At 39.8% G+C, this 27265-nt stretch overlaps 1 protein-coding gene across 9 annotated transcripts; it reads right to left on the bottom strand.

Moving 5' to 3' along the window:
- Window positions 1–101: 101 nt before the first annotated feature.
- Window positions 102–26724, bottom strand: LOC108443082 (procathepsin L-like). Of its 9 annotated transcripts, none has more exons than XM_037542156.1 (10): window positions 26560–26717; window positions 25486–25586; window positions 21480–21622; window positions 21169–21357; window positions 20663–20771; window positions 4144–4226; window positions 3578–3740; window positions 2662–2770; window positions 685–786; window positions 102–255 (listed from the first exon to the last, which is right to left on the bottom strand). In XM_037542156.1, exons 2-9 carry the CDS (start codon window positions 25583–25585, stop codon window positions 687–689), a joined length of 996 nt encoding a protein of 331 aa, XP_037398053.1. In that variant the 5' UTR covers window position 25586; window positions 26560–26717; the 3' UTR covers window positions 102–255; window positions 685–686. The 9 variants fall into 9 exon arrangements, 6 of the variants coding, with proteins under 6 accessions (XP_037398053.1, XP_037398056.1, XP_037398054.1 ...); XR_005130836.1 differs by lacking the exons at window positions 102–255; window positions 685–786; window positions 2662–2770; window positions 3578–3740; window positions 4144–4226 and adding exons at window positions 10339–10599; window positions 10869–10968; window positions 13339–13449; window positions 19081–19189; window positions 20014–20176 and having other exon boundaries at window positions 20580–20771; window positions 26570–26724; XR_005130835.1 differs by lacking the exons at window positions 102–255; window positions 685–786; window positions 2662–2770; window positions 3578–3740; window positions 4144–4226 and adding exons at window positions 10339–10599; window positions 10869–10968; window positions 13339–13449; window positions 19081–19189; window positions 20014–20176 and having other exon boundaries at window positions 20580–20771; window positions 26560–26722.
- Window positions 26725–27265: the final 541 nt, after the last annotated feature.

The following is a 27265-nucleotide window of genomic DNA, read 5'->3' as shown; positions in this document are numbered from 1 at the left end:
GTGCTGGTGTGAGGAGCTGGAATGAATTACAATCATAAATTTTGTGAATGCTGAGAGTTTATTATGTTTTGAGAAATAAGAAACAATATTTCACATTATGATTAATTTGTATGTTAAGAAGGTTTAATGATTAATCTGCTCTGAAAGAAGTGAAAAATGAATGGAATCAGAGGAAAAGGAAAATAAAAGTGTTTTTTTGTTTTTTTTTGCCAGAACTTCCTTCTTGAGGTTTTCAAGATTGAGTCTCTCTCCAGTCTGTAGAAAAAACAACATTTAACAGAATTAATTCACATGCTACTCCTTAATGTTGTGTTATAGCTAGAGATCATTGAGGCAGTTCAGTTCTAATTCTAGAGATCCCATCTCAGCTCCAGGAGAACCACTGACCTACAAAACTCACATTCAATTGGAATTACTAAAACTTCTTCTACACACAGTTCAAACTGTTAAAAGGAATGTGACCAACTGTAAAACATTTTTGCGGCAAAAGAGCAATTGTGCACAGTTACAGTGTCGTGAAAAACAGCACAAGTAACTAGACTTTTAATGCCCATTCAAACTCTTAAATACTGGCACACTACGTCTGCATTAAATTTTCTTCAGCATCTGAAACAGGAAGCTGGCGCTGAACCCAACAGTGTAGATCTGTGTGGATGAGGACTGACAACTTTAATGAAGTTTTACCTTTAAACCAGAGGGTAGACGGCATATGAGGCAATACCACACTGGTTCCTCTTGTTCCTGGACATCTTGATGTAGCCTCTATTACCCCACCTAGTACCCCAGCTGCAAAATAAATTACTGTCAGTGTTGGGTATTTCGTTTTGCCTCCTTATTAAAGCACAATAATCTTCCAGACGATGTTGCACATTTATTTATGCTTCATACATGCACTATAAACACCCCAGTTAACTCTCCAGCTGCAAAGTAAATCTCCGATATTCATCTTTGTCTCCTGACTACTTTTCCCTTCTGCAGGGGTCGCCACCCAAATGTGAAGAAGAGCCATTTTGTCCTTTCAACAGAAATCAATCCACCTTGGGAGCCAAAACATTTTATGTCCATTTTACCATCTTGGCTGTAAATATGTCTCAGTATGTGTTAAAGTACTAATATAGACTAAATAATATAACATTAGTATAAAGAAAAATGCAGGCATACTTTGCTCTGCTGTAATATTCAGCTCAGCTATAGCTGCTTTCTCACATCTCCGGCAGGAAACTGTTCCACAGAAGTCTCTTGTAAAACGTCTCTTAACGTTTGTCTTTTTTGCAAGGCTGAAGTCGCTTCTTACTTGCCAACTTCTTGTTCGAAATTTAACATTACACCTTAAATGAGGCTGTTTCAGGCACCATTTAAGATACGACAGGAAAATGTGAAAAAGAACCTGCCGAATGAGACAACAGCTTCATGAATATATGATATTTTGTATCAGGAAACCAGCTGGAGTGATTATAAACACAAATGAGCCTATTTCACCAGGAGGGGTGATTACGTCCTACTACTTTAAGCGTTAGCAGGGTAAAATGAACTTCCGCTCCATGTAATTACTGCAGAATCGATTACTAAATCTATAGTAAAGTACTATAATGCTCATAAGCTGGGCTACAACAGACCTATCTTAGTTTCTGTGCACCATCATGACAAATAGTGTGAATAAGAAGTGGATGGAAGCACTGGTTTACCTTTAAACAGAGCTAAAATGCTGTATGTGTGGTGTAGCCCTGAAGGGGCCTTGCATCAAGTAGTCTCTCTGTCTTTGTACAACTGTTTAGATGTACCTAGCTACATTAGAAGGCTAGATAATTAGCACCTGTAGTCTGCTAGCCGACCATAAGCTAGAAGAGAGTTTAAATGAGGTCATTAGCAGGAACACCAGCTTCATATGAGTAGCAAAAGTTAAAGCTAGCTGGCTAGCTATGTTAGCGATCTGCCAAACAGCATCATTCTTTTAGTTTCATGGCAATTTCTGAACTAATACTGTGGATCTCATCCACCTTTTACTGCTCAATCAAAAAATGCCACTTCTAGCTAACTTGTATCTTAGTATTGAGATCATGCTCTGACATTTTGATTTCACTTCCTAATCTTGCTGTTTTTCCTGACAGTGCAGGATCTGAAATATAGCTGTTGTAGCTCAGTGTTTGAGCAGTATAGTACAGCACTATAACATTTCGTCATCACTTCTACAGTAGTTATATGGAGCACATCTGAGTTTAACCCTGCTAACGCTTAAACAGAAAGTAATCATGACTCTTTGTCCATAAGTTCATCTGTCTTAAAATTATCAACATTCGTCTTAAATCTCTCTCTTTGCCTTTTCATTAGCTACTAGCTAGAAAAGATTGTTGTCTGTGCTGCTATGGTGACCAGCAGTCTGCCAGCCTTCTGAGTTAAAAGGTGAACTAGCAGTTCTACATTACCTCCGGTATTTAAGACCATTTATTTTTAAAACTGTGTTTGAACGATCAGAAGAGGTTTATTTTACTGCAAATTATGATTATTTTATTTTTACCTACAAATCTAATTCTGCTGTGGAGCCAGAACAAAGCAGGAAAAGATGCATGTGGTAGATGTGGCTCCTGAGTTGGATGTTGATGACCCCTTCCCTACTGTTTCCCTGACAGTAATGAGATCAGGAATAGTCTTTGTGCTGTTTACCTGTTCTTGACCAGCCAGTAGGCCTTTCCACGTCTATTAGTGCCGTAACCAACAACCAGGACAGCGTGATTCACCTTAGTGCTGCTGCAGGCAGGCTCATTATACACACCTGTAAATTGAGATTAGAGGCACACAGAGGAGAAACATTTTATTATTCAAAAATAAACTGGCTTGATATTCAGATCAGCTACACATCATTTGAGTGGATTCTGGAAACCATGTTTATATTAATTTAAGGAAATATATTAGGCATCTTAATGTTAAAGGAGCAGATTTTCATGTGTAATTAGAAGGAGGTTTTAGCAACAGAAGCTTCAGATGAATGCTAATTATTCAGAGAGCACTGTTACATTAGGTGCTGAGAAGGACTCATCATCTTTAATGTGAGGTTTGTCAGCAAACATTAATAAAACTATATAAAGAATGGCAGATGTACGAGTGCATTAATATTTATCTTGATACATAATGTTTTAAATACCAATTTTGAGCGCTCTACAGTCCTGTTTAGTCTGGTAATTGTCAGCCGCTAAGCTTAGAAAAGTTAACTAATTAGTTCAGTATAAATCTGCCTGATAGTAGTTTTGACACTGAGCTGTGAGTTTGATCTTCCAAAACATTTTCACTTTCAGGAATTAAACGAAATGAAATAAAAACAGCTCCAGATGATCAGGATAGCGCAAGCCAGGCATTGTAGGCTCCTCTCTGACACCTTTCCACCATTTCTTACTCTAATGATTCTGATTTCTTGCACATTTTTTCTGGAGTGTTCTTCCTTTTTTTGACAGAGGAAGAAATGTCTAGAGACATTTATGATTGGGACAATCACTATTTTAGAAGTGGTCAATTTCTTCATATTTGCCTCAACAAAGACAGAATATGGTCGAGAGTACAAGCAGGACTGTTTTCTGAGGATTACCTGACTTGTAGAACTGGAAGCTGCGACGAGAGACATCTATAGCTACAGAAATGGGTCCGATTCTGGCCACAGCGTTCTTCAGACAGCGTTCTGAGCGTGGCACCTTTTTATAGCCGGAGCACTTAGCCCAAGCTCTCTGATTTCTAAACTTGCACCGCCCTTCCTGAGGAGAGATGGAAACAATCATGATGGATTGCTAACTCTCTGGTTTAAAGTTCAAGAAGATCCTTTCAAAAAATCTAATTTCCAAAATTTTCCCTACTCCAAATGTAGATGAACTGTGTCAAAAGTAAAGAAAAAACTATTAAGACCCCACCAAGTAGCGCTGTGCAGACTACTTGCCAAATCATCACACAGCTGTTTGCTAAACTTTTTAAAAAATGGGCAAAAATGTGTGGAAATAATTTGGGTTTAGCACCATGCTAATAGTCATACAGTTGACATTAATATCTTCAAACAAACTTAAGACAATTAAGATGTCTTAGCTGATCAACTACATTTGGTGTAAGGATTCATTTATGTATTTTTAATTAAACTATCAGCATCATTATCTACTGTAGCCTCACCCTGGCCCGGTATGGATAAGTGTACGCTGTCTCCAGGCCTCCACTGCTCTTGATGTACTTGAAGGCCTTGTCCATGAAACCACCTTGACAGCCAAAGTTTCCAAAACTCCGGGAGCAGTCCACCAGCTGTTGTTCACTTAAGCGTACCAGCATCCTTTTCTTCTTGAACATCTGACCCTCTAGTGCGCCCGTCTGAGGGAGAGAGATGACAGAAACAAACACCACAGTTCAAGACTGCTGAGCCAATCAATCTGATTGATAATAAGCAATGTAAGAGACTAATAATCGAATTTCATGGTCTAGCTTTTCCTTGCAGAATAAAAAATATTTCAGATTGACTTTGGTTCTTAAAGATGGGTCTATTTAAAAACTGAAGGGACATCCCAGTATAACAACCAGCTCAAAAGGTAGGTTTACTTGCACTGTCAAACATTTTTGGTCGTACCACTCACTGCTACTTCAACTAATCCCTTCATCCGGTTTTCCCTTTTTACCTGTCCTGATGTAACTCACCGCACTGAAGGCCCAGCAGGAGCCACAGTGACTTTGGTCCTTAACTCTGGTCACGTAGCCCTTAGCCCTCCAGTCCACTTTCCTGGGACACGCAGCACCCTCTTCCAGTAATGTAGTTTCACTCTCGATCTCAGACTCGTTGAAGGATCCCAGGCAGCCCTTAAACATCTGCTGGTACTCCTGATTGTCCTGTTGGAGAAGAAGATGGTGAGAGGATTGTGATGACCCAGATGTCAAGCATTTTTACTGAACAGCACATAATAAATAGAGCTGAAGAATATATTTAGTGAACTGTGTATGTGAGATCTCACCATGTCTGCAAAGCGGTTCATGCCAAGTCTGTAGCTTTTGATGCCCTGGTCAGCCAGCATGTTGTGTTCCAGGATCAGCTTACGATTGTCCAGCCAGATCATCTTACGTTGAGACTCTTCTTCCACTGAACCATAACTCTTACCTGTGAGGAAACATTTTTTATGGGCCTGAACACATGATGAAACAGTGTAAGCTTCGAGTAAAAAAGAAAAGGTATCAGGTTCATCAGATTGATGGATAATGTGCTGTAGATGATTCTATATAAATCCTTTTGAAAAAGGTTCTATACAGCATCAAAAAGGATTCTTCTGCCTATAGTTACCTATAGTTACAAGTCTGCAATGACAAAAGAACCCTTTTGGTGCTATATAGAACCATATACACCTTCTCCATCAATCTGAAGAATCATTTCATCATGTAAAGAACCCTTTAATAATGCAAAGGGTTCTTTGAGCGTTCATGCTTCTATATAGAACAATTTTCTGTACTAAAGAACCTTTGAAGAACTCTCATTTTTGAGAATGTTTTTTATGGGAAGCCGAGTTTAATGTGTACATCTCTTTTGAATACACCTGAAGTTCAGCCTACACCCCGTTCAGCCAATAGACCACTAAAGTCATGTCATCATTTCATGGTTGGTGCTACACTCTTAAACCCATATCAGTAAATCCGGATCTAAAAAGATTTTATTTATGATAATAATTAATTAACTTTTTGAAAACTGCCTCTGTCACATCCTTTTCTAATCAAGAATGTTCCAAAGCTGATTGTTTTTATCCTATGATTTTATTTTTCTCGGACATCACTGGATTCTCTGAACTATGAGGTCTTTAACAAGTCAAAGAGACTGGGTTACTTGATAGAGCTAGAGTATATGGACAAAAGTATTGGGACAACTACACATTACACCTATAGCCTATAGGAGCTTTTATGAATCTCACTCTAAATCCATTGGCATTAATATTATATTATTTATATTATATTTTATTGTATTCCACTGTGTATTGTAGTTTACTATATTGTATTGCATTGTATGGCACAGAGTTCTGCGTTCAACTCTGTTCCTTTTATCTGGGTATCTACAGTGACTTTTTGTTTCTAGCAGTATCTGAGCTCACGACTGTCTTTTTATCTAACCTACTGATAACTAGCAAAGATACTTTCTCTAGATAGACAAAGCACTTTTTGTTGGATAAGAGCGTCTGCTAAATGCTGTAAATGTAAATGTAATATGGAGTTGGTCCCCCTTTCCAGCTATAACAACTTCCATTCTAGTGGGAAGCTTTCTGCAAGATTTTGGATTGTGTCTGGGGGAATGTTTGTCCATTCATCCAGAAGAGCATTTGTGTGGTCAGACACTGATGCTGGACGAGAGGGTCTGGCTCATAATCTCCACTCTAATTCATCCTACACGTGTTTGATGGGGTTGAGGTCAGGGCTCTGTGAGGGCCTCAGTCATGCTGGAACAGAAAAGGGCCTTCGCCAAACTGTTCTCATTACACACATATAATTCTGTTTTTGCTAATAGGTGATTCTATTTCTTAATAACAGTAATTACAGTTGACAGGGGCAGATCTAGCAGGACAGAAATTTCACTAATTTGTGGCAGAGGTGGCATCCTATGACAGTGCCATGTTTAAAGTCACTGAGCTCTTCAGTGAGGCCCATTCTACTGCTACTGTTTGTCTATGGAGACTGCAAGGCTATGTGCTTAATTTGATCCACCTGATAGCAATGGGTGTGGCTGAAACTCCTGAGCTCATTAATTAGGAGGGTTATCCCAATGCTTTGTCCATATAGTGTACAGTTGATACTATCATCACATACTTTGGTGACTTTCAAGTGGTTTTAACCTCTTGTGATACTCTTCTGGTAATCATTGAAAAAGGCTTACAAACTAGTGATACAACTGCCATAGTGATGCCAAATTGAAACACAGTAGTTTTTGCTTGCGTGTAGCAATATAAGCAACATGACTTTTAACCAATCTCATAGTTCAGAGGTCAGAGTATTTGGCCTTCTTGGAGCAAGTGGCTGGGGTTCTGGAAAGTGTCCTGCCTACAGACTCCATAGTCTTACTGGGAGACTTCAGTGCTCACATTGGCAATGACTGGGAGACCTGGAGAGGTGTGATTGGGAAGAACAGCCTAATCTAAACCTGAATGGTGCATTGTTATTGGACTTGCTATTGGACAAACACCAAATTTGAACACAAGGATGTTCATACGTGTACATGGTAGCAGAGCTCTTTGGGTCAAAGGTCAATGATCGACTTTGTCGTTATTTCATCTGACTTGGGACCATGTTCTGGACACTCGGGTGAAGAGAGGTGCTGAGCTGTCCACTGATCACCATCTGGTGGTGGGTTGGATCAGATGGCAGGGAAGACTGATGTCAGACCCGGTGCGAATAGCAAATAGTGAGGAGGGTGTGCTGGAAACGACTGTCGGAGGCCCCTATTCGGATTGATTTCAAGTCCCACCTCCGGGAGAGCTTTTCTCATGTCCCAGAGGAGATAGGGGACATGGAGTCTGAATGGACCCTGTTCAAAATCTTCATTGTGGAAGCTGCCAGGCGTAGCTGTGGCCAAAAGCTTATGGGTGCCTGTCGGGGCGGTAACCCAAGAACCTCCTGTTGGACACCGGTGGTGAGGGAGGCTGTCAAGCTGAAGAAAGAGGCCATCGGGGACTGGTTGGCCCGAAGGACTCCCGATTCAGCAGATAGGTACCGACAGGCAAAAAAGGTGGCAGCTGCAATGGTGGCAGAAGCAAAATCCAGGGCATGGGAGGAGTCTGGTGAGGCCATGGAAAAAGACTTTCGTACGGCCTCAGAGAGGTTCTGGGCAACTGTCCGGCAACTCAGGAGCAGTCGGGGTGGCTGCGCCTAAGCTGTATTTGGCAAGGGTGGAGAAACACTGACTTCAAATGAGGATATTGTTGGTTGGTGGGAGGAGCACTTTGAGGAACTTCTTTGAGCAGTAGAGTGTTTGCATGCTGCCATGTTGGACGCTGGCCGAAGCATGAACAGAGACTTATACTGTAGTTGCCATACACATTATAGGAGGCAAACAAAACTGCATCATCCCAAGTCCATCACTGAGAGAGTGACAGAGAAAGTGAGTAAAGTGGCGCAATAAAAAGATAAAGTCAGAGAAGGTGTGTGAGAAAGAGGAAGAGCAGAAGTGTGTGTGTGAGCTGTGTGTGTGTGTGTGTGTGTGTGTGTGTGTGTGAGAGAGAGAGGCAGAGAGAGAGAAAGAGAGGGAGAGAGACAGAGAGTGCAGCATGATAGAAAGATAGAAAGAAAGAAACAAAGACAGATGGCGACAGAGAGAGTGAGAGAGAAAGTGAGAGAAAGTGGCGCAATAAAAAAAAAAGTCAGAGAAGGTGTGTGAGAAAGTAGGAAGAGCAGAAGTGTGGGTGTGTGTGTGTGAGAGAGAGAGAGAGAGAGAGAGAGAGAGAGAGAGAGAGAGAGAGATAGCATGGTACTAAATTCAGGCCAACCTAATCCACTGGAAAAAAATAATCATTTGAATTGATAAAAGCAAGTACAGTAGCTTAAATCCAACCTGAGCTCGATGCTGTAAGTGAAAAAATATAGCTGATATTTGGCCGAGCCCTGCAGAGCTCTAACAGCGTTTATCAGGGCACAAAATGCTCACAGAATGTTTTGTTTTAGGTTCAGCTTTTTTTGCTTAGCCTACAGTTTTTGTTTGGTTTTATGAAAGATGAGTTTTAGTCAAAGACAGAAATATAATAAATAGCTTTTAGAATATATAAAAACTACAAATAACCTGTTGACAGTACTTGTGCAGAGGAATTTAGTAACAACTTTAGTGAACCATGTACATCCAAACAAGCGTTTGCTTGATTAAAAGTTTCTCTGCATGGTGAAAGGGTTCTTCAGATTGACAGAGAGTGTGCAGTGGACAGTGCTATATAGAACCCTTTTGAAAAAAGTTCTATATAGCAAACATTATTCTTTGTAACAAGCTTGACATCATCACATGTTCAGAACCCTTTCTGGTGCTTTATAGAACCATATAAAACACATTCTACATCAGTATGAAGAACCATTTCAGCATGTAGAGAATGATTTAATCATGTAAAAAAAAAGCAGATCTGATGTAAATTTCTCACCAAACGTTTGTTTCCAGACATCAAACTCCAGATCTTCCACAGAGACATTGGCTGCACTGGCCACAACCACAAGAGCGGTGACAGCGAGCAAAACCCTCATTCTTAACAAAAGTGAACAGGATAATTACATACACTATAACACAATAATGTGAGCATAAGGGAAATAAACAAATACTGTTAAAAAATTTAATAATCTTCAAATTTAGATAACATAATTTAGTTAACATAAACTCTTTAAACCAATATTTTTAACCTCTCATTTTTTCTCACAATGCCATGTAGTTCCTGTTCTGCATTAATTTTGTGAAATGAGTGATCAGACAAACTGCACAGGATACAGTAAGAAAGGCATATCATGTAAACACAGTTCAGCTGTGATGCTGGAATGCATCCTGATGATGAAGTTTCAGTCGACCTTTAGGTTCAAAAACAGCATTTTCATCGTTGTTAGTGTGAGCATACACTGAAAATAATAAGAAGTGTTTGGGATAAATAAATTTGTCAGTTAACTAAACTTACAGGAACAGATACAGACTAATCCAGATTTCTGTTAAGTTAACTTACTTTTAGAAGACTGGTAACTACCTTAAAGCCCTGGCCCTATTTTTTTAATAGTGCAGTGTCTTAGAATTTTCTGTGGATGTTTCTAATTTTTTCATTATTATTTCATTACTATATATATATATATATATATATATATATATATATATATATATATATATATATATATATATATATATATATATATTTATACTCTTTTTTCATTAATATTACTTTTATTGTTATTAATAATTTCCTAATATTACCTAACTTTTAAACTTATCTTTCTTTTTTTTTAATGATCTGATTGTGTAGAATCTGTAAAAAGAATATATTTTAAATATATTTTTAAATAATATAAATTTAATATCATAATATATATATATATATATAATATAAAAATATAATAATTTAAATAAATAAATTTATTTATTTATTCATTGGTTTTATTTATTTAGCTAGTTAGTTACTTTTCATAAGGTTCAAGTATCAGACAGCAGCCAGATAATTAAGAAATGCTTCATTTATAATCATAGAATTTGTGCAGTTCATTTCATGGAGCTTTAGTTATTTGTATCTTTACCTGCTGCCTTTTTCTCTTTCTCACAAGTTCTTTTTTTAAGACAAACTTTTTTCACTGCTTTGTTTTTAGGTTAGTATTTGTCCTTCAGTGTAAATCTCTGAAAGCCCTTACCTGTATCTACCTGCTCTGCAGTCATGAAGCTCTCTGTGTGAGTGGGTGTCCTGGCTGGCACTGGCTTTATGCTGACTTTATCTGATGTTATCTGTCACTCTGATACTCGTATCTGTGCTAAAGATACCGACAGATACACGCTCACCACAAACTTCGACTATCTGAGACCAAAAAAGATGAGAGCAATATGACTTCATGCACTGCAGCTGCAGTGTGGAAACCTCAGGTCATTTTAAGCCTTCAGAGAAGACATGATGATTTCTGTGAAATAAAAATAAACAGATCTATACTGTTCAGTTCAGTTTTCTAAAAGAGAATAATCAGTCGTGTTGTATTTAATACGCAAAGTGTTGTCGTTATAATCTTATTTCACTGTTAAGTTAATGAATTTGTTATACAGAGCTGGACTGGAGGCCTTACACTACCGACATAATTAGCTTGTGACAACAGAGTCACGCTTTAATTTACAATGGAATCAAGCAATCCAAAGAGGCATTGATGCAAGTGAAGGGTCGAAAAACAAAACTTACCTATCAGAGAGAGATAGCAATCAAATCATCAGTGGTCAAATCAAGCATTTGGTGCATTCTTTAAAAGAAGGAACTGGTGAGCTCAGCAACACCAAAAAGCCTGGAAGACCGTGGAAGAAAACCCCATTAACAATATCAAGTCATCAATTGTCAAAGTCTACAATCAAAAGACAGAGGCTTCACTTTACAATCTAACCTGCTTGCAATCAAGAGGCAACAGGCCAGATTAGACTTTGCTAGAAAACATTTACTGTGAAACATGGTGGAGGTAGTGTTATTACATGGGCATGTATGGCTGCCAATGGACCAGTGTAACCAGTGTTTATTGATGATGTAACTGTTGATATATGTAGCAAAATAGTGCTTTGTGGTACAGATGAATAATAACCAAAAATTTACTGTGAAAACAAGCCAAGAGCTTCTTACGACAAAGAAATATAATATTGTTTGATGGCTGAGTCAATTGCCTGATTTTGACCCAATTTGACCCAATTTCACTTACTGAAGACAAAACTGGATTTCTGGAATTCTTTTCTGTGTGAAGTTTGCATGTTCTCAATGTCAGTGTGGGTTTCCTTTCACAGTCCAAAGACATGCATGTTACTGTAAGTGGCTTAGAAAATGTGTGTGTGCACGCCCACTGTCCAAATACTTATGACTTGACTATAACACTGTGAATATATAATTTATTTACTGTGCTTGTGTGTTAATTTTTCAAAGAAGTCACACAAATCAAAGTATTGTAGAATCAAGCAAAAGTATAATGCATGGAAAGCAGTCTGACAAATGTGGCTAAAATAAGGAGAGATTATAAAAAAGTTGTTTGGCTTTTAAGGAAGGGACAACATTTTACTACATTTGATGGTCTGCTGCTCAGTAGACCGAAGAGAGTGTTATCAGTGTAGCAGTGACAGCTGATGCCATGCTTGTGATTAACTGCACTCGGTGGAAGCATAAAAAATGAGAACAACAGTGGTCCCACAACACATCCTTGCAGGACACCATCCTTTCCTTTGTACAAGCAGAACAAACAAATCTGCTCTTTTCCATTTGTAAACTGATGCTAATCAAGTGCATGCTTTCCTTTGATTCTAATAAGCCACTTCTCTAAGGTGGTGCCATCATAGCATGGGCTTGCATGGCTGCTTTTTGAATGGGCTCAGTAACCTTTCTTGATGATGTTTCTTATAAAGGTAGTAGAATAAAGAATTCACAAGCCTACAGAAACATTCTCTCTGTCAATTTACAGAGGGAATGTAATCTAATTTTAATTTGGAAGAACTTTATTATCCCTAATAATTTATGTAAAAATGCCAGATATGACAAATTGTCAGCGCAGGGTTCTCCTTTAGCAGCTTTAGCCAGTCAACAGCCTGTCCATGTTGTCCACCCCCACCCTCAGTTTTGCCCAAGGTATCTTAAGATTCTTAAGATCTCAGGAGATAAATTAGTAAAAATCAAAAATGTCCCAAATCTATGCTGAGGTTATGATGACTGGTGTCCTCATAAACCCTACATGCATCAGGGACCCACGGGAACTGGCCCTGGCACTTTTTTGTGAGAGGTAATTTTCTGAAATATCACAAACAGGCTAAGCACAGAAAACAAAAATAATAAATTTGTAAATAAGATCTGCCTTTGAAGCTGCGGTTAGCAGCTTTGTACGCTAATTGGTGGATTATAATCTTCCTTTACTTATTAGCTACCATAGCCTTGTAACTCCAGTGCTAAAACTAAACAAGTAAACTTCAGAGGCCAATCATGTCTTGGCTGATCGACTACATTCAGGGTCAAAACTGAAGAATTTGGTTTTGTATTGATCTGATATTAAATATGAATTATAACTGTAGGCCTGTTGTGCCCTATGAGAGTAACTAAATTTAATAAGTATTTGTACTTTAAAAATGTGTATTTTAACTGTAGTTAAAAGAAGACTGAGCAAGTTAAGGTTGAAATTTGCTTTCATTTTCAGTCAGTGGTCAGCATGGAGGCAATTGGATCTGGCAAGATGGCGCCCACCGTGGCAGACGTCTTTGCGTGCTCCTCCTGCAACCGATGCCATTTATGACTTATTTTAACTGTAGTATTTATTTTACGTGTACAGAAATCTACAGCTCAGTTAGTTACAGTAAAGAGGCACTCCTGGAGATCGGTAAAGTTCATCATGAACTTACCTTTAGCCTCTCAAACTTCAACTTTCTCTTACGCTTGCACTCCACCGGCACCAGCCAGCAAGGCCCAGCAGCACCACGGGTGAGCGGCGCAGCCAACGAACAGAGCGGCTAAAGCGGAAACAGGCCAAGAGAGGTGGGCTACATGCTAGGCTAAAGGCTAGGGCTACATGACCACCGCTACCTAGCCTGCTGCTAGCTAATGTTCACTCCCTCGAAAACAAGCTGGATAAGCTGAGGACCAGAATAACAATTCAGCGTGAGATCAGAGAGTGTTGTGCTCTTATCCTCACAGAGACCTGGCTCTCGGACAGCACGCCAGACTCGGCAATCCAGCTGGAAACGCACTCCATCCACTGCGGGGACCGCACAGCAGCGTCAGGGAAGAACAAAGGCAGCGGTGTCTGCATCTACGTGAACAAAAGGTGGTGTAAAGACTGTTGAAAAACATTGTTCAGCTGACTTAGAGCTGCTGATGTTGAAGTGCAGAGCCTTTTATCTGCCAAGAGAGTTCAGCTCTGTGCACATTCTGGCTGCTTACATCCCGCCACACGCGAACTCTGCTGCATGACGCCATCAGTAAACAAGAGACTGCGCACCCGGACGCCGCGTTCATTGTTGCCGGCGACTTCAATCACTGCAAACCTGAGGACTGTCCTCCCCAAGTACCATCAGCACGTGAGCTTTCCGATGAGGGAGAGTAACATACTCGACCAAGTTTACAGCAACGTGAGGGGGGCCTACAGGGCCGTGCCTCGGCCACACTTCGGACAGTCCGACCACATCTACGTGTTCCTCTACCCAGCATACAGACAACTCCTCAAGCAAGCACTTCCAGTGAGTAAAACTATCAAAGTGTGGAATGAAGAAACTGACTTAGTGCTTCAGGACTGCTTTGACAGTACAGACTGGGATGTGTTCAGAACTGCTGCTATGAATGAGGACTGTACTGTTGATCTAGAGGCCTATGCTTCTGGGGTAATGGGCTACATCAGCAGCTGTGTTGAAAGCGTTGTCCCTACAAGGCGCTGCAGAAAATACCCCAACCAGAAACCCTGGTTAAACGGTAAAGTTCAGTCCATGCTACGTGCCCGCCATGCTGCATTTCCATTTACAGCATTTGGCTGATGCTCTTATCTTATTACACTTTGATCAGTTTATACAGGTAGGCGAAGGTGGTGTTAGGAGTCTTGCCCAAGGACTCTTATTGGTATATCGTAGGGTGTTTACCCAGGTGGGGATTGAACCCCAGTCTGCAGCGTAGAAGGCAGAGGTGTTATCCACTACACTAACCAACCACATTTCTCTCATGCAATGCTGAAGACTACAAAAGGTCCAGATATGACCTGTGTAGATCTATCAAAGAGGCCAAGAGACAGTACAGGCTGAAGCTGGAGGGCTACTACACCACCACAGACTCACGGCACATGTGGCAAGGAATACAGCACAACACCCACTACCAGCAGACAAGCAGGGCAGTTACAAACAGCCATACCACACTATCTGATGAGCTAAATGAGTTTTATGCTTGCTTCGAGGTCCTCAACCCTGGCCAACTGAGAGACACTATGGCCACACGAAACACATCACTCACTGTGACATCAGTGGATGTGTGACAACATCCCCGGGTGTGCACTCAGGGTTTGCTCATCAGAACTGGCTGATGTGTTTGTGGACATATTCAATCTGTCCCTTGCGCAAGCTTTTGTGCCTTCCTGCTTCAAGTCAACCACCATCGTACCCCTCCCAAAGAAAAGTATTGTGACCAGCCTAAATGACTATCGCCCTGTTGCACTCACCCCAATCGTGATGAAGTGCTTCGAGAGAAACAGTCATGACTCACATCCAAGAGACCAGTCCAAACACTCCAGACCCTCTTCAGTTTGCATACAGAGGGAACAGGTCCACAGGCGACCCAGTGAACACAGCCCTTCACACAGCCCTCACCCACCTTGAGGGCAAGGACACGGATATCAGAATGCTCTTCATTGACTACAGCTCAGCATTTAACACAGTCATCCCACACAAAATCTCAGAAAAGCTCCTCACCCTTGGACTGACACCTGCCCTCTGCAACTGGGTGCTGAGCTTTCTATCAGATAGACCCCAGTCAGTCAGAGTCAGCAGCCGCACATCCAGCACAAGAACAGTCAGCACAGGGGTCCCCCAGGGCTGTGTGCTGAGCCCCCTTCTGTACATACTCTTCACGTATGACTGCGTGTCGTCCCAGAACAACACCAGCATCATCAAGTTCGCTGATGATACTACAGTCGTTGGACTGATCACTGGTGGGGACGAGACAGCATACAGGAAGGAGGTGGCTGAGCTGGTGGCCTGGTGTCATAACAACAATCTCTCCTTGAATGCAGACAAGACCAAGGAAATGATTGTTGATCCAAGAAGGAAGCGGGAGCTACACACACCCCTGTATGTTGGTGAGACAGAGGTGGAGAGGGTGAAAACCTTCAAATTCCTTCGGCATCCACATCAGTGAGGATCTCACCTGGTCTCACAATACATACCTCATCATCAGGAAGTCCCAGCAGCGACTGTGCTTTCTGAGAAGGCTGAGGAAATTTGGCATGTCAGCCAAAATTCTCAGCACCTTCTACAGGAGTACGATCGAGAGTGTTCTTACCAGCTCCATCATGGTCTGGTATGGAAACTGCACTGCTCAGGACAGGAAGGCTCTCCAGCGTGTAATCAAAACAGCCCAGTCCATCTCACTAACTACCTCTTCCCCCCTCCCAATCTGAACTGATTTAACCTTGCACTCAACAGCTGCACCTTACCTACACTGTACTGCTGCTGTTAGAACAATACTGTTTACATGTATTACTTGCACAGAGTAATATTGTTTACTGTTTACATCTGTTTTCATCTGTCACTTGATGCACTTTATGAACAGCTGCTACGCTTATTTGCACATATGCACGTTTAACTTTAATTTTATTTCAACTTTGCACATACTGTACACTTATTTGCTTTTACTCTTTTTCCTACTGTTTTTTAGAGTTATTCTTATATTTTCTTTTTTTATTCTCTTAAGAGTATATATGGTGAATGGAGGAACAGCAAAGTAAGAATTTCATTATAGAGTGCAACTGCCTGTTCTGCTGTTCACATGACAATAAAACTCTTGAATCTTGAATTAATTTAATGTGAGAAAACTGCCCTGTTACTGGGTGTTGGTGAGAAAACCACATTTACTGATATCCTTTTCATGGTGAGAGTGACAGAGACAGATAGAGGTCTCGCCACACCCTGAGTTTGAATAGTTTTAAAAGTATAGGTTAATAGTATAAAGTGATAAAAATAATAAAAATTCCAATAATGTCTATGTCACTAATATAGTTAGCAAACATGCTCATTAGAATTAGGAATAGAATAATATCAATTGTCTTAATTATTACATTGTATAGGTAATTATTAACATTATAACTACTACTTATTGATTGGCCCAAAAGACACTAGTGAGCACGTAAGTAGCCCTGTAGGGCCACCTAGTGCTCCAAAGGGCATCAACAAGCTGGCATCAAGTTTTGTAGCACTGCCAAATACCCCAGAGGTCCCCAAAAGCCCAGTGCCCAGTATCCTAGCACCACCTAGTACTCTAGTACCCTTATACTGCTTGGTGCCTCTGCACCCAAACATTGTATAGCGCTCTGGTGGGCACCCAGCGCCTTAGTTTGGTCTTATTGCCCAGTGGACGCTAACAGTTCAGATTCATAGTGTCTAGTGCTTTCAGGACAGTGAACTAAATTTCAGGATAGATCTAAACCAGATTGTTAGTGAAATGGAGACATCCATTTAACAAGCAGACCTAATAAGTAGACTTGCATATTAAAACTATGCAAACTAGAAATCAGGTGGTCTGGCTCACTTCTATGCTGAAATACACTCATAATAATAAGTGTGCACGTGTGCTGGTGTGAGGAGCTGGAATGAATTACAGTCATTATAGATTTTGTGAATGCTGAGAGTTTATTATGTTTTGAGCAGTCAGAAACAGTATTTCACATACTGGGAGCCAAAACATTTTATGTCCATTTTACCATCTTGGCTGTAAATATGTCTCAGTATGTGCTAAAGTACTAATATAGACTAAATAGTATAAAGAAAAATGCAGACATACTTTGCTCTGCTGTAATATTTAGCTCAGCTATAGCTGCTTTCTCACATCTCCGGCAGGAAACTGTTCCACAGAAGTCTCTTGTAAAACGTCTCTTAACGTTTGTCTTTTTTGCAAGGCTGAAGTCGCTTCTTACTTGCCAACTTCTTGTTCGAATTTTACCATTACACCTTAAATGAGGCTGTTTCGGGCACCATTTAAGATACGACAGGAAAATGTGAAAAAGAACCTGCCGAATGGGAAAACAGCTTCATGAATATATGATGTTTTGTATCAGGAAACCAGCTGGAGTGATTATAAACACTAATGAGCCTATTTCACCAGGAGGGGTGATTACGTCCTACTACTTTAAGTGTTAGCAGGGTAAAATTAACTTCCGCTCCATGTAATTACTGCAGAATCAATTACTAAATCTATAGTAAAGTACTATAATGCTCACAAGCTGGGCTACAACAGACCTATCTTAGTTTCTGTGCACCATCATGACAAATAGTGTGAATAAGAAGTGGATGGAAGCACTGGTTTACCTTTAAACAGAGCTAAAATGCTGTATGTGTGGTGTAGCCCTGAAGGGGCCTTGCATCAAGTAGTCTCTCTGTCTTTGTACAACTGTTTAGATGTACCTAGCTACATTAGAAGGCTAGATAATTAGCACCTGTAGTCTGCTAGCCGACCATAAGCTAGAAGAGAGTTTAAATGAGGTCATTAGCAGGAACACCAGCTTCATATGAGTAGCAAAAGTTAAAGCTAGCTGGCTAGCTATGTTAGCGATCTGCCAAACAGCATCATTCTTTTAGTTTCATGGCAATTTCTGAACTAATACTGTGGATCTCATCCACCTTTTACTGCTCAATCAAAAAATGCCACTTCTAGCTAACTTGTATCTTAGTATTGAGATCATGCTCTGACATTTTGATTTCCATTTTCTGACATAGCTAGTTAGTTATTTCTAATCTGGGAAAAGTCATGTAAGGTCACTGAAGTTTCAGCTAATATTAGTTGCTTGAAACAAGGTAATTAGGTAAGAATTATTTTGTGGGTAGTTTATTGTCTGCATTAGTTTTTAAAGTTGAGTAGAAAAATTTCTGGTGATGCAAAAAGCTGCTTGATGTTAGCTGGGTAATCCAGTTTGGGATAGCCGAGTATTCTCTATAGTATATCTATTAAATTCATACTGCATATAAAAGTTCTTCTTTCTATTTAAAACAGAAATAGTACAGAAATCACTGGCACATTGTACAAAGACACAGAGAAGCACTAAAAACAAGGCCATCACACACATACAGCATTTTAGCTCTGTTTACAGTTAAATCAGTGCTTCTATCCACTTCCTAATCTTGCTGTTTTTCCTGACAGAGCAGGATCTGAAATATAGCTGCTGTAGCTCAGTGTTTGAGCAGTATAGTACAGCACTATAACATTTCGTCATCACTTCTACAGTAGTTATATGGAGCGCATCTGAGTTTTACCCTGCTAACGCTTAAACAGAAAGTAATCATGACTCTTTGTCCATAAGTTCATCTGTCTTAAAATTATCAACATTCGTCTTAAATCTCTCTCTTTGCCTTTTCATTAGCTACTAGCTAGAAAAGATTGTTGTCTGTGCTGCTATGGTGACCAGCAGTCTGCCAGCCTTCTGAGTTAAAAGTTGAACTAGCAGTTCTACATTACCTCCGGTATTTAAGACCATTTATTTTTAAAACTGTGTTTGAATGATCAGAAGAGCATTATTTTACTGCAAATTATGATTATTTTATTTTTACCTACAAATCTAATTCTGCTGTGGAGCCAGAACAAAGCAGTAAAAGATGCATGTGGTAGATGTGGCTCCTGAGTTGGATGTTGATGACCCCTTCCCTACTGTTTCCCTGACAGTAATGAGATCAGGAATAGTCTTTGTGCTGTTTACCTGTTCTTGACCAGCCAGTAGTCCTTTCCACGTCTATTAGTGCCGTAACCAACAACCAGGACAGTGTGATTCACCTTAGTGCTGCTGCAGGCTGGCTCATTATACACACCTGTAAATTGAGATTAGAGGCACACAGAGGAGAAACATTTTATTATTCAAAAATATACTGGCTTGATATTCAGATCAGCTACACATCATTTAAGTGGATTCTGGAAACCATGTTTATATTAATTTAGGGAAATATATTAGGCATCTTGATGTTAAAGGAGTAGATGCCAGAGTGTAATTAGAAGGAGATCTTAGCAACAGAAGCTTCAGATGAATGCTAATTATTCAGAGAGCACTGTTACATTAGGTGCTGAGAAGGACTCATCATCTTTAACGTGAGGTTTGTCAGCAAACTTTAACAAAACAATATAAAGAATGGCAGATGTACGAGTGCATTAATATTTATCTTGATACATAATGTTTTAAATACCAATTTTGAGCGCTCTACAGTCCTGTTTAGTCTGGTAATTGTCAGCCGCTAAGCTTAGAAAAGTTAACTAATTAGTTAACAGATCTTATTATTCAGTATAAATCTGCCTGATAGTAGTTTTGACACTGAGCTGTGAGTTTGATCTTCCAAAACATTTTCACTTTCAGGAATTAAACGAAATGAAATAAAAACAGCTCCAGATGATCAGGATAGCGCAAGCCAGGCATTGTAGGCTCCTCTCTGACACCTTTCCACCATTTCTTACTCTAATGATTCTGATTTCTTGCACATTTATTCTGGAGTGTTCTTCCTTTTTTTTGACAGAGGAAGAAATGTTTAGAGACATTTATGATTGGGACAATCACTATTTTAGAAGTGGTCAATTTCTTCATATTTGCCTCAACAAAGACAGAATATGGTCGAGAGTACATGCAGGACTGTTTTCTGAGGATTACCTGACTTGTAGAACTGGAAGCTGTGACGAGAGACATCTATAGCTACAGAAATGGGTCCGATTCTGGCCACAGCGTTCTTCAGACAGCGTTCTGAGCATGGCACCTTTTTATAGCCGGAGCACTTAGCCCAAGCTCTCTGATTTCTAAACTTGCACCGCCCTTCCTGAGGAGAGATGGAAACAATCATGATGGATTGCTAGCTCTTTGGTTCAAAGTTCAAGAAGATCCTTTTAAAAAATCTAATTTCCAAAATTTTCCCTACTCCAAATGTAGATGAACTGTGTCAAAAGTAAAGAAAAAACTATTAAGACCCCACCAAGTAGCGCTGTGCAGACTACATGCCAAATCATCACACAGCTGTTTGCTAAACTTTTTTGAAAATGTGCACAAATGTGTGGAAATAATTTGTGTTTAGCACCATGCTAATGGGCATACAGTTGGCATTAATACCTTCAAACATACTTAAGACAATTAAGATGTCTTAGCTGATCAACTACATTTGGTGTAAGGATTCATTTATGTATTTTTAATCAAACTACCAGCATCATTATCTACTGTAGCCTTACCTTGGCCCGGTATGGATAAGTGTACTCTGTCTCCAGGCCTCCACTGCTCTTGATATACGTGAAGGCCCAGTGCGGCCAACCACCTTGACAGCCAAAGTTTCCAAAACTCTGGGAGCAGTCCACCAGCTGTTGTTCACTTAAGCTTACCAGCTTCCTTTTCTTCTTGAACATCTGACCCTCTAGTGCCCCTGTCTGAGGGAGAGAGATGACAGAAACAAACACCACAGTTCAAGACTGCTGAGCCACTCTTGACTGGATATTTTGAACACCACTGCAATGTTTCAATCCTGTAGGGATCTATGACCAAATCTTTCTGTAAGACCCAATCTGATTGATAATAAGCAATGTAAGAGACTAATAATCGAATTTCATGGTCTAGCTTTTCCTTGCAGAATAAAAAATATTTCAGATTGACTTTGGTTCTTAAAGATGGGTCTAATTAAAAACTGAAGGGACATCCCAGTATAACAACCAGCTCAAAAGGTAGGTTTACTTGCACTGTCAAATATTTTTGGTCGTACCACTCACTGCTACTTCAACTAATTCCTTCATCTGGTTCTGCCTCTTTACCTGTCCTGATGTAACTCACCGCACTGAAGGCCCAGCAGGAGCCGCAGTGACTTTGGTCTTTAACTCTGGTCACATAGCCCTTAGCCCTCCAGTCCACTTTCCTGGGACAAGCAGCACCCTCTTCCAGTAATGTAGTTTCACTCTCGATCTCAGACTCGTTGAAGGATCCCAGGCAGCCATTAAACATCTGCTGGTACTCCTGATTGTCCTGTTGGAGAAGAAGATGGGGAGAGGATTGTGATGAGCCAGATGTCAAGCATTTTTACTGAACAGCACATAATAAATAGAGCTGAAGATTATATTTAGTGAACTGTGTATGTGAGATCTCACCATGTCTGCAAAGCGGTTCATGCCGAGTCTGTAGCTTTTGAGGCCCTGGTCAGCCAGCATGTTGTGTTCCAGGATCAGCTTACGATTGTCCAGCCAGATCATCTTACGCTGAGACTCTTCTTCCACTGAACCATAACTCTTACCTGAGAGGAAACATTTTTTATGGGCCTGAACACATGATGAAACAGTATAAGCTTCGAGTAAAAAAGAAAAAGTATCAGGTTCTTCAGATTGATGGATAATGTGCTGTAGATGGTTTTATATAAATCCTTTTAAAAAAGGTTCTATACAGCATCAAAAAGGATTATTCTATACTTACCTATAGTTACAAGTCTGCAATGACAAAAGAACCCTTTTGGTGCTATATAGAACCATATACAACACATTTTCCATCAATCTGAAGAACCATTTCACCATGTAAAGAACCCTTTAATAATGCAAAGGGTTCTTTGAGCGTTCATGCTTCTATATAGAACAATTTTCTGTACTAAAGAACCCTTGAAGAACTCTCATTTTTGAGAATGTTTTTTATGGGAAGCCGAGTTTAATGTGTGCATCTCTTTTGAATACACCTGAAGTTCAGCCAATAGACCACTAAAGTCATGTCATCATTTCATGGTTGGTGCTACACTCTTAAACCCATATCAGTAAATCCGGATCTTTATTTATGATAATAATTAATTAACTTTTTGAAAACTGCCCCTGTCACATCCTTTTCTAATCAAGAATGTTCCAAAGCTGATTGTTTTTATCGTATGATTTTATTTTCCTCGGACATCACTGGATCCTCTGAATTATGAGGTCTTTAACAAGTCAAAGAGACTGGGTTACTTGATAGAACTACAGTATATGGACAAAAGAATTGGGACAACTACGCATTACACCTACAGGAGCTTTTATGAATCTCACTCTAAATCCATTGGCATTAATATTATATTATTTATATTATATTTTATTGTATTCCACTATGTATTGTAGTTTACTATATTGTATTGTATTGCATTGTATGCCACATAGTTCTGTGTTTAACTCTGTTCCTTTTTTCTGGGTATCTACAGTGACTTTTTGTTTCTAGCAGTATCTGAGCTCACGATTGTCTTTTTATCTAACATACTGATAACTAGCAAAGATACTTTCTCTAGATAGACAAAGCACTTCTTGTTGGATAAGAGCGTCTGCTAAATGCTGTAAATGAAATATGGAGTTGGTCCCCATTTCCAGCTATGACAACTTCCATTCTTGTGGGAAGCTTTCTGCAAGATTTTGGATTGGGTCTGGGGGAATGTTTGTCCATTCATCCAGAAGAGCATTTGTGTGGTCAGACACTGATGCTGGATGAGAGGGTCTGGCTCATAATCTCCACTCTAATTCATCCTACACGTGTTTGATGGGGTTGAGGTCAGGGCTCTGTGAGGGCCTCAGTCATGCTGGAACAGAAAAGGGCCTTCCCCAAACTGTTCTCATTACACACATATAATTCTGTTTTTGCTGTAAATAGTAATTACAGATGACAGGGGCAGATCTAGCAGGGCAGAAATTTCACTAATTTTTGTAAAATTTGTGGCAGAGGTGGCACCCTATGACAGTGCCATGTTTAAAGTCACTGAGCTCTTCAGTGAGGCCCATTCTACTGCTACTGTTTGCCTATGGAGACTGCAAGGCTATGTGCTTAATTTGATCCACCTGATAGCAATGGGTGTGGCTGAAACTCCTGAGCTCATTAATTAGGAGGGTTATCCCAATGCTTTGTCCATATAGTGTACAGTTGATACTATCATCACATACTTTGGTGACTTTCAAGTGGTTTTAACCTCTTGTGATACTCTTCTGGTAATCATTGAAAAAGGCTTACAAACTAGTGATACAACTGCCATAGTGATGCCAAATTGAAACACAGTAGTTTTTGCTTGCGTGTAGCAATATAAGCAACATGACTTTTAACCAATCTCATAATTCAGAGGTCAGAGTATTTGGCCTTCTTGGAGCAAGTGGCTGGGGTTCTGGAAAGTGTCCTGCCTACAGACTCCATAGTCTTACTGGGAGACTTCAGTGCTCACATTGGCAATGACTGGGAGACCTGGAGAGGTGTGATTGGGAAGAACGGCCTGCCCAATCTAAACCTGAATGGTGCATTGTTATTGGACTTGCTATTGGACAAACACCAAATTTGAACACAAGGATGTTCATACATGTACATGGTAGCAGAGCTCTTTGGGTCAAAGGTCAATGATCGAATTTGTCATTGTTTCATCTGACTTGGGACCATGTTCTGGACACTCGGGTGAAGAGAGGTGCTGAGCTGTCCACTGATCACCATCTGGTGGTGGGTTGGATCAGATGGCAGGGAAGACTGATGTCAGACCCGGTGCGAATAGCAAATAGTGAGGAGGGTGTGCTGGAAACGACTGTCGGAGGCCCCTGTTCGGATTGATTTCAACTCCCACCTCCGGGAGAGCTTTTCTCATGTCCCAGAGGAGATAGGGGACATGGAGTCTGAATGGACCCTGTTCAAAATCTTCATTGTGGAAGCTGCCAGGCGTAGCTGTGGCCAAAAGCTTGTGGGTGCCTGTCGGGGCGGTAACCCAAGAACCTCCTGTTGGACACCGGTGGTGAGGGAGGCTGTCAAGCTGAACAAAGAGGCCATCGGTGACTGGTTGGCCCGAAGGACTCCCGATTCAGCAGATAGGTACCGACAGGCAAAAAAGGTGGCAGCTGCAATGGTGGCAGAAGCAAAATCCAGGGCATGGGAGGAGTCTGGTGAGGCCATGGAAAAAGACTTTCGTACGGCCTCAGAGAGGTTCTGGGCAACTGTCCGGCAACTCAGGAGCAGTCGGGGTGGCTGCGCCCAAGCTGTATTTGGCAAGGGTGGAGAAACACTGACTTCAAATGAGCATATTGTTGGTTGGTGGAAGGAGCACTTTGAGGAACTTCTTTGAGCAGTAGAGTGTTTGCATGCTGCCATGTTGGACGCTGGCCGAAGCATGAACAGAGACTTATACTGTAGTTGCCATACACATTATAGGAGGAAAACAAAACTGCATCATCCCAAGTCCATCACTGCGAGAGTGAGAGAGAAAGTGGGGAAAGTGGCGCAATAAAAAGATAAAGTCAGAGAAGGTGTGTGAGAAAGAGGAAGAGCAGAAGTGTGGGTGTGTGTGTGTGAGAGAGAGAGAGAGAGAGAGAGAGAGAGAGAGAGAGAGAGCATGGTACTAAATTCAGGCCAACCTAATCCACTGGAAAAAAAGAATCATTTGAATTGATAAAAGCAAGTACAGTAGCTTAAATCCAACCTGAGCTCAATGCTGTAAGTGAAATAATATAGCTGATATTTGGCCGAGCCCTGCAGAGCTCTAACAGCGTTTATCAGGGCACAAAATGCTCACAGTATGTTTTGTTTTAGGTTCAGCTTTTTTTGCTTAGCCTACAGTTTTTGTTTGGTTTTATGAAAGACGAGTTTTAGTCAAATACAGAAATATAATAAATAGCTTTTAGAATATATAAAAACTACAAATAACCTGTTGACAGTACTTGTGCAGAGGAATTTAGTAACAACTTTAGTGAACCATGTACATCCAAACAAGCGTTTGCTTGATTAAAAGTTTCTCTGCATGGTGAAAGGGTTCTTCAGATTGACAGAGAGTGTGCAGTGGACAGTGCTATATAGAACCCTTTTGAAAAAAGTTCTATATAGCAAACATTATTCTTTGTAACAAGCTTGACATCATCACATGTTCAGAACCCTTTCTGGTGCTTTATAGAACCATATAAAACACATTCTACATCAGTATGAAGAACCATTTCAGCATGTAGAGAATGATTTAATCATGTAAAGGGTTTTGGGTGTTAATGCTTCTATACAAACAAAGCAAACAAATAAATACTTTATTGCTTAAAATCCAATTCCTTCAGATATATACAGTTATTCTAATGTATATGCAAATTTAGTCTAATGCGTAAACTCGATGGAGCTCATAAAAAAAAAGCAGATCTGATGTAAATTTCTCACCAAACGTTTGTTTCCAGACATCAAACTCCAGATCTTCCACAGAGACATTGGCTGCACTGGCCACAACCACAAGAGCGGTGACAGCGAGCAAAACCCTCATTCTTAACAAAAGTGAACAGGATAATTACATACACTGACAATAATGTGAGCTTAAGGGAAATAAACAAATACTGTTAAAAATGTAATTATCTTCAAAATTACATAACATAAACTCTTTAAACCAATATTTTTAACCTCTCATTTTTTCTCACAATGCCATGTAGTTTCTGTTCTGCATTAATTTTGTGAAATGAGTGATCAGACAAACTGCACAGGATACAGTAAGAAAGGCATATCATGTAAACACAGTTCAGCTGTGATGCTGGAATGCATCCTGATGATGAAGTTTCAGTCGAGCTTTAGGTTCAAAAACAGCATTTTCATCGTTGTTAGTGTGAGCATACACTGAAAATGATAAGAAGTGTTTGGGATAAATAAATTTGTCAGTTAACTAAACTTACAGGAACAGATACAGACTAATCCAGATTTCTGTTAGGTTAACTTACTTTTAGAAGACTGGTAACTACCTTAAAACCCTGGCCCTATTTTTTAATAGTGCAGTGTCTTAGAATTTTCTGTGGATGTTTCCAATTTTTTCATTATTATTTCATTATATATATATATATATATATATATATATATATATATATATATATATATATATATACACTCTTTTTTCATTAAACTTAAAACTTATCTTTCTTTTTTTTAATGATCTGATTGTGTAGAATCTGTAAAAGGTGTAAAAAGAGAAGTGTGTTCTTCTTAAAATTATTTATTTATTCATTGGTTTTATTATTTAGGTAGTTAGTTTTCATAAGGTTCAAGTATCAGACAGCAGCCAGATAATTAACAAATGCTTCATTTATAATCATAGAATTTGTGCAGTTCATTTCATGGAGCTTTAGTTATTTGTATCTTTACCTGCTGCCTTTTTCTCTTTCTCACAAGTTCTTTTTTTATGACAAACTTTTTTCACTGCTTTGGTTTTAGGTTAGTATTTGTCCTTCAGTGTAAATCTCTGAAAGCCCTTACCTGTATCTACCTGCTCTGCAGTCGTGAAGCTCTCTGTGTGAGTGGGTGTCCTGGCTGGCACTGGCTTTATGCTGACTTTATCTGATGTTATCTGTCACTCTGATACTCATATCTGTGCTAAAGATACCGACAGATACACGCTCACCACAAACTTCGAATATCTGAGACCAAAAAAGATGAGAGCAATATGACTTCATGCATTGCAGCTGCAGTGTGGAAACCTCAGGTCATTTTAAGCCTTCAGAGAAGACATGATGATTTCTGTGAAATAAAAATAAACAGGTCTATACTGTTCAGTTTTCTAAAAGAGAATAATCAGTCGTGTTGTATTTAATACGCAAAGTGTTGTAGTTATAATCTTATTTCACTGTTAGGTTAATAAATTTGTTATACAGAGCTGGACTGGAGGCCTTATACTACCGACATAATTAGCTTGTGACAACAGCGTCACGCTTTAATTTACAATGGAATCAAGCAATCCAAAGAGGCATTGATGCAAGTGAAGGGTCGAAAAACAAAACTTACCTATCAGAGAGAGATAGCAATCAAATCACCAGCGGTCAGTGGTCAAATCAAGCATTTGGTGCATTCTTTAAAAGAAGGAACTGGTGAGCTCAGCAACACCAAAAAGCCTGGAAGACCGTGGAAGAAAACCCCATTAACAATATCAAGTCATCAATTGTCAATGTCTACAATCAAAAGACAC

The sequence above is a fragment of the Pygocentrus nattereri genome, chromosome 10 (assembly GCF_015220715.1).
Source record: "Pygocentrus nattereri isolate fPygNat1 chromosome 10, fPygNat1.pri, whole genome shotgun sequence".
Classification (NCBI taxonomy): Eukaryota; Metazoa; Chordata; class Actinopteri; order Characiformes; family Serrasalmidae; genus Pygocentrus; species Pygocentrus nattereri.
The sequence above is the reverse complement of the archived record's forward strand: the minus strand, read 5'-3'. Positions and strand labels throughout refer to the sequence as shown.

Bases quoted from the DNA above. Each gene is read 5' to 3' on its own strand.
- LOC108443082 (XM_037542159.1), bottom strand. From the start codon at position 25,585: ATGAGGGTTTTGCTCGCTGTCACCGCTCTTGTGGTTGTGGCCAGTGCA. The intron at 20,772-21,168 runs GTGAGTTACATC...TCTCTCCCTCAG, and splicing joins CCTGCTGGGCCTTCAGTGCG to ACAGGGGCACTAGAGGGTCA. The intron at 787-19,080 runs GTAAACAGCACA...TTTATTTTGCAG, and splicing joins TACTGGCTGGTCAAGAACAG to CTGGGGTACTAGGTGGGGTA.